Consider the following 7,500-nt stretch of genomic DNA (forward strand, 5'->3'; position numbering starts at 1 on the left):
CCTATCGACGTGGATTTTTCTACAGAATCTGGCCAGGAACAATCCTTTTGTTGCCGTGGGTTCTTTTACGTGCGCTAAGTGCATGCTGCACACGTGACCTCGGTTTTTCGTCTCATCCGAATGACTAAACGTCCAGACCACCACTCAAGGTCTAGTGGAGGGGGTGAAAATATCGGTGGCTGAGCCGTGATTCGAACCAGCGCGCTCAGATTCTCTCGCTTCCCAGGCAGACGCGTTACCTACCAGAACACACGGCAACAAAAGGGTTGTTCCTGGCAAAATTCTGTAGAAAAATCCACTTCGATAGGAAAAACAAATAAAACCGCATGTAGGCAAAAAATGGGTGGCGCTCTCAGTGTAGCAACACGCTCTCCCTCGGGGGAACAGCCCTGAATTTCACACAGAGAAATCTGTTGTGATAAAAAAAAGAGAAATACAAATACAAACTTATGACTCTCTTCGGTCACAAGACCAAGCTCTAAGCACTTTACAAACACGGAGTTATTTGCACACCTGGCTGCTTACCTTGGTAGAGCCGACTTACAGCTTACCTATAGGCGCTCGTCATTCGTTTCCTGTGTCATTCAGGCTGCCTTCAGCCACGTGCACGCGCACCCATGTATGTTAGAAAGGTGTTTTTCTACAATTTTTTTTTTTTTTACCAGGGACAACTTTCTTGTTTCCGTGTTGTTGTTTTTAATTTATTTGTTTGTTTGTTTATTAAATTATTTATTCAGTTATTATTTGCTTTTTTTTGTTTGTTTGTTTTTACCTGCGTTAAGTGCATGCTGCGTACGGGAGCTAGGTTTCTTCTTCTTCTTCTTCTTCTTCTTCTTCTTTTTCTTCTTCTTCTTCTTCTTCGTCGTCGTCGTCGTCATCTTCTTCTCCATCGTCGTTATCGTCTTCTCATTTTTCTTCTTCTTCTTTTTCTTTTTCTTCTTCTTCTTCTCTTTCTTCTTCTTCTCCATCGTCATCATCTTCTTCTTCTTCACCTCTACCTCTGTGAACAGTTTTTGGGGCGAGCAGTGAAGAACCTTTCACCAGATCCTTCTAGCTATGTGTACCGGCTGTTTGTCCACGTCTTGCTCTGCAACACAACTACTACTACTACTACTATTACTTACTTACTTACAAAGGCCCTTTGCTCCCTGTGGAGCATAGACCATCAACGACGTTTCTCCACCGAACTCGAGTCCGGGCTCTCCTTTCTGCCATCCCTCCAGCTGGATCCCAGCCTCTCTAGTTCTCCTTCAGTGTCCCTTCCGCCTCCTGCTGTTCTTGGGCCGTCTTCTATTCCTTCTCCCCCTGGGGGGTTCCATATCAGGCCCTGCCGTGTAGTAGTGCTGGATGGCGATTTCCTCAAGGTATGTATAGCCGATCCATCCCCACTTTCGTCTCAGGATCTGTTTCTCCGCTGGTTCCTGTCCCTTCCTTTTGGCACATTTCCTCGTTTCTAATTTCGTCTGGTCAACGGATCTGTTACACTGATGTGCATTTGTTGGGGGGTTTACTGTTCACAGGTAAAACAGGTGGACTGAAGCCGGCAACCAAGCCCTCTCCTCCTGTTACGTGACCGCCTCCTCCTCCTCCTCCTCCGCCCTCGCTAAGTCAACCCACCTGGCTTACGTTACCCCTCCCATCACCCAGCACGACACCACCACCACCACCATGGGAGGTAAGCGAGATCCGCACCGTGGCGCTTCACCACTTGACGAGAAAAAGGACGCCTCCAGGCGGCGCTGCTTCACATCACGTGATGACGACGGAGACGCCAATGAGGACGCCGTCACGAATCACGTGACCACCTTCTGTCCAATCACCATCCGCATCGGCGACGAATGTGGCAGCGACAACGAGAAGGCGAAAAACGATTGGATTGGAGATGGTGGTGGGGGCGGGGCCACTGAGGGGACTAACCACGTGACCACCGTTTGTCCAATCACCATCCGCATCGACGAGTGTAGCAGCGACAACGACGACGAGGAGGAGGGAAGCGATTGCGGGACGTGGAGGAACGATAATGACGGGGGTGGGACCACGGCTGGGGGGAAGTTGAACACACGTCATCAGCCTTCCACCCCGCTTCACAGAAGTTGCACTTTCCCAACAACGCACAGCCTTGGGTCTGCATCTTCCAAGCCACCACGACCACCACAAACTTCGTCAGGACTCCTCCGCCCCATAGGCGTCCCCCTTGCCCCCTCCCCCTCCCACACCCCCTCCCACACCCACTCCCCCCACTTCCTGGAGGTGCCAGACAGCGGTTCGGAGCTGTCCACTCTCAAGGCCACGGCCGTCAGACTGAACCTGCGCACGCGCACTTCCAGCTTCCTGGAGTGGCAGGGGAAGTGGTTGGACAACTCCCGCTCCCCGCCGCAGTTTCCGCTTCCGGCGGAAGAAGGAAGGAGTCGAGGTGGTGGTGGTGGTGGTGGAGGTGACGCACTGACGGCGGAGCGGAAGGAGAGGATTAACGAGGCTCTGGATTGGTTGAAAACGGAGCTGGTAAGTTTGGTGTTGATACTTATATATAGCGCCAAGCTCTAAGCCCAATATTGCTGCCTAACCTCGGTCGGAGACCAAGGTCTAAGCGCTATAATTATAGCGCCTATCTTTGGTTAGAGACTAAGCTCTAAGCGCTATAATTATAGCGCCTATCCTCGGTTAGAGACCAAGCTCTAAGCACTATAATTATAGCGCCTATCCTCGGTTGGAGACCAAGCTCTAAGCACTATATTGCTGCCTTACCTCGGTCAGAGACCAAGCTTTAAGCACTATATAGCGCCTAACCTCAGTCGGAGACCAAGCTCTATGCGCTATAATTATAGCGCCTGTCCTCGGTCAGAGACCAAGCTCTAAGCGCTATAATTATAGCGCCTGTCCTCGGTCGAAAACCAAGCTCTAAGTGCTTTACAAATACGGAGTCATTTTTACAACAGGCTGTTACCTATCTGGGTGGAGCCAACTGTGAGCTGCCATTGAGCGCTTATCATTCGTTTCCTGTGTCATTCAATCAGGTTTCAGTCACGCACATATATACACTCATAATGATGGTTTGGGTTGGTTTTTTTTTTTTTATCGTCGCCATCATCTTGTTGTTGTTGTTGTTGTTGTTGTCATCGTCATCATTGTCACTTAGAATCTTTTTTTTTTTCACCATCGTTATGGTGGTTGTCATTATCATCGTTGTCGTCGTCATCGTCATTATCATCATCATTGTCGTTGTTGTTGTCGTCGTCACCACCAACATGATCTTCGTCGTCTTTCATCGTCATCATTGTCACTTACAATCATCATCGTCATCGTCGTCTTCATCACCACGTCTTCAGCATCATCATCGTCGCCTGTCGTCGTCGTTATTCGTGTCATCATCATCATCATCATCATCATCATCGTTGTCGTCCTCGACGTCATCATAACCATCGTGGTCGTCGTCATTGCCATCATCGTTATCATCATTCAGACTTGCAAGGACTGTATTTATCACCACCATCGCCATCATTTAGACTTGAAAGGATCATCAGCATCATCATGATCATCATCGATTACATGATCATCATCTTCGTCATGATTTATTGCCCCCATATCAGTGAGTCAAATGAAGTAAATGACGAAAGCTGGGACGACGGGCGCAATAGCCGAGTGGTTAAAGCATTGGACTTTCAATCTGAGGGTCCCGGGTTCGAATCTCGGTAACGGCGCCTGGTGGGTAAAGGGTGGAGATTTTTACGATCTCCCAGGTCAACATATGTACAGACCTGCTAGTACTTGATCCCCCTTCGTGTGTATACACAAGCAGAATATCAAATACGCACGTTAAAGATACTGTAATCCATGTCAGCGTTCGGTGGGTTATGGAAACAAGAACATACCCAGCATGCACATCCCCGAAAACGGAGTATGGCTGCCTACGTGGCGGGGTAAAAACGGTCATGCACGTAAAAACCCGCTCGTGTACATACGAGTGAACGTGGGAGTTGCAGCCCACGAACGCAGAAGAAGAAGAAGAAGAAAGCTGGGACGTGTCATCCTGTACTGTGTTGGGTTAGCATTCATGTGCTGTGCTGTGCTGTGTTGTGTTGTGTTGTGTTGTGCTGTGCCGTGCCGTGCCGTGCCGTGCAGTGCCGTGCTGTACTGTGCCGTGCCGTGCCGTGCTGTGTTGTGCTGTGCTGTTGCGTGACAATTCATCGTGCTGTGCTGTGCCGTGCCGTGCCGTGCCGTGCCGTGCCGTGCCGTGCCGTGCAGTGCCGTGCTGTACTGTGCCGTGCCGTGCTGTGCTGTGCTGTGCTGTTGCGTGACAATTCATCGTGCCGTGCCGTGCCGTGCCGTGCAGTGCCGTGCTGTACTGTGCCGTGCCGTGCCGTGCTGTACTGTGCTGTTGCGTGACAATTCATCGTGCTGTGTTGTGCTGTGCTGCACTTAATGTCGGTGTGTGTGTGTGTGTGTGTGTGTGTGTGTGTGTGTGTGTGTGTGTTTGAGTGTGTGTTTGAGTGTGTGTTTGTGTGTGTGTGTGTGTGTGTTTGAGTGTGTGTGTGTGTGTGTGTGTGTGTGTGTGTGTGTGTGTGTGTGTGTGTGTGTGTGTGTGGGTGAGGTGTGCGCGTGTGTGTATGCGTGTGTGTATACGTGTGTGCATGTGCGTGCCTGATGTGTGTGTGTGTGTGTCCTTTTTCTTTTCATCATCATTTATCACTATTAACAATTTTCTTCTTCTTTTTCTCTTCCTTTTTTCCCTTCAACTCTTTATTATAAGTAGAAGTAGTTGTAGCAGAGGTTGGATTCTTCTTCTTCTTCTTCTTCTTATTATTATTATTGTTGTTGTTTTTGTTGTTGTAGTTATCAGTATCGTTGTCTGGCGTTGTTGTTGAAGTTCTTATTAATGTCATCGTTGTTGTTGTTAATATCATAATCATCATTTTTCTTAAAACTAATAATCATCATCATTTCCATTATCTTGACCATGACGATGACATCGTCCACAAGAAGAGATGAGATCATCATCATCATCATCACCATCATCATCATCATCATTTCCATGATGACGACCATGACGATGACGTATTATCGTCCACAGAAGGAGATGAGGTCGATGGACCAACACTTGGCGCGACAACTCCTCAGTCTCCGCCACGACATCCACCAACTGCGCCTGCGCAGAAGCTGCCAGGAGCATCGTGACCTTTTGGACGACGTCCAATCGGAGCTGGAGGAACAAGTGGAAATGTCAGACGTCCTTGACCTTCCCAACGACCTGACCTTGAACGACACGCCCTTGAAACAGATCGGTGTCACACGCATGAACATCTACACGAGACGGTTTTCCATGTGTTGAGAATCTATTTTCAGTCTGGGTACTTTGGGTGTGGCTGGACAGGCGCAGTAACCGAGGGGTTAAAGTGTTAGGCTTTCAATCGGAGGGTCTCGGGTTCGAATCTCGGTAACGGCGCCTGGTGGGTAAAGGGCGGAGATTTTTACGATCTCCCAGGTCAACATATCTGCAGACCTGCTTAGTGCCTGAACCCCCCTTCGTGTGTATACGACAAGCAGAAGATCAAACACGCACGTTAAAGATCCTGTAATCCATGTCAGTGTTCGGTGGTGTTTTGGAAACAAGAACATACTCAGTATCTTCACCCCCTAAAACGGAGTATGGCTGCCTACATGGCGGGCGTGTTTGCGGTTCGAGGGAGGTCTTCGCTGGGTCCTGGCTGTTGTCGGGTGGGTGGTGGGGGTGGTGGTGGTGGTGGTGGAGTCCTGGCAGTTGGAGAATGTGTTCTTAACGTTCATGTATAGACCATTTCCACTGGTTGAAATTGGGGCGCTTGGAATGTGTACTTCTACAATGTAGGTAGTTTTCCATGAGTTGAAATGAAGACAGTTAATATGTACCCCACAGCGCAAACGGGGAAAATTTATCCGTTGGAATGTGGTACAACAGCGTACATATAGACGGTTTTCTGTGAATCCAAATGTGGGAATTTGGAATGTGTCTACCAGCTTGTATGAATATATTACATACGAGCAGTTGAAAAGCGTTGTGCAGCGAATACGTAGACAATTTTCTAAGTGTTGATTGAATGTGGGTGATAGGGACGTGTACTTCAGCGAAGATATTTTTTCATGTGTTGAAATGTGGGAGCTTGAAACGTGTCATACAGTGTATCTGTAAGCTTTTTATCGTATTTATTGATTTAAAAAAAATTGTTCTTATTGTTGTTGGTGGTGTTGAAATGTGGGGACTTCGACTGTGTTCTACGAGGTGCATGAAAGTTTTCTGTGTTGAAATGTGGACACTAAATATTTATATACAACAATGCACATAGATGATTTTTTCCATGTGTTAAAATGTGTGTACTTTGGAATGTGTACAACAGTGTATATACGTAGACGATTTTTACGTGTGTCGAAATATGGGAAGTGGGAATGCGTCTTCCAGTGCATTGTAAGCTGTTTTTGTTGTTGTTGAAATGTGAGCGGATTTATTTGTCAATGTGTTGAACTGTGAGCACTTGGGATATTCATATACAACAACATACATAGACGATTTTCCTTGTGTTGAAATGTGGGCACTTTGGAATGAATCAGAATCAGAATAAATTTCAATATCAATTAAACCCGAACAAGGGTTATAAGACACGCATGCAAAGTTACTTAAAACCACGCACAAAAAAACAACAAAAAAACAAAACAAAACAAAATAAATATTGAACAAGAGATTGAGTCACTCCTGCACGCTATGGCGTTTTTGGCAGCAGTTACTGACAGATTTCCCAAACAGTCCCACAAGTTTGTCTTCCAGTAATAGCTGACTGGGTGTAATAATATTTGGAAGGTATTTTTGAATTTTTTGTATGAATTCTATTCTAATTTCTTCGTATAATTCGCAGTCATCTAAGAAATGATATTCATCCTCTGTTGTTTGACATTGTAAACATAGTCTCCTTCCTTTCATGACAGGATATTCTTAATTTGCACAATGATTGGGTTTTTTTAAAAATTATTATTATAATTAAGATATTCTTCAAGCAAATAAGGTTCGGTTCTATATTCGTGAGTGATTTTATTATAAAACAGTAGCTTAGATTTATTTTCAGATTTGTTTCTCTTCCAGAATAAAACATATCCATATTTTAGTTTATTCATTATAACGTGGCTAAGTCTATGAATGTGTACCACAGTGTATATTGCGGTAATGAAATTACCCCCGTGCATATCATCCATAAATGTGAACAGTTAAAACCATATTTACCTATGTCATTTACAAAATCTGCAGTTCCATCTGCTTCCAATAGAAATATCTTGTTTGATAATCAACATGTGTTTGAAATAGTTCAGAGTTTATTAATATGGAGCCCAACTGGCTCTTTGTTGTGATTCCACTGGTTGACTAGTTAGTTTATTTTATTTCGTTTATATTCTTATTCCGTTATAACGACCAAGCAGACAGGGCAGCAAAAAGGGGAGCAAAAAATCATATAGATAGTATAAAAGTATATTGCCCATTGT

The 7,500-nt window shown here is 45.8% G+C and overlaps 1 protein-coding gene across 1 annotated transcript in view; it reads right to left on the reverse strand.

The window, feature by feature from the left end:
• Positions 1 to 5,336: 5,336 nt before the first annotated feature.
• Positions 5,337 to 7,500, reverse strand: part of LOC143276885 (uncharacterized) — a 97,045-nt gene continuing 94,881 nt past the window's right edge. Inside the window, exons 6-7 of the mRNA XM_076581541.1 lie at positions 5,656 to 5,748; positions 5,337 to 5,360 (exon numbers count right to left, since the gene is read on the reverse strand). Coding sequence (XP_076437656.1) covers positions 5,337 to 5,360; positions 5,656 to 5,748 — 117 coding nt within the window. The remainder of the gene's footprint in view (positions 5,361 to 5,655; positions 5,749 to 7,500) is intronic.

The sequence above is a fragment of the Babylonia areolata genome, chromosome 33, assembly GCF_041734735.1.
Source record: "Babylonia areolata isolate BAREFJ2019XMU chromosome 33, ASM4173473v1, whole genome shotgun sequence".
NCBI lineage: Eukaryota > Metazoa > Mollusca > Gastropoda > Neogastropoda > Buccinidae > Babylonia > Babylonia areolata.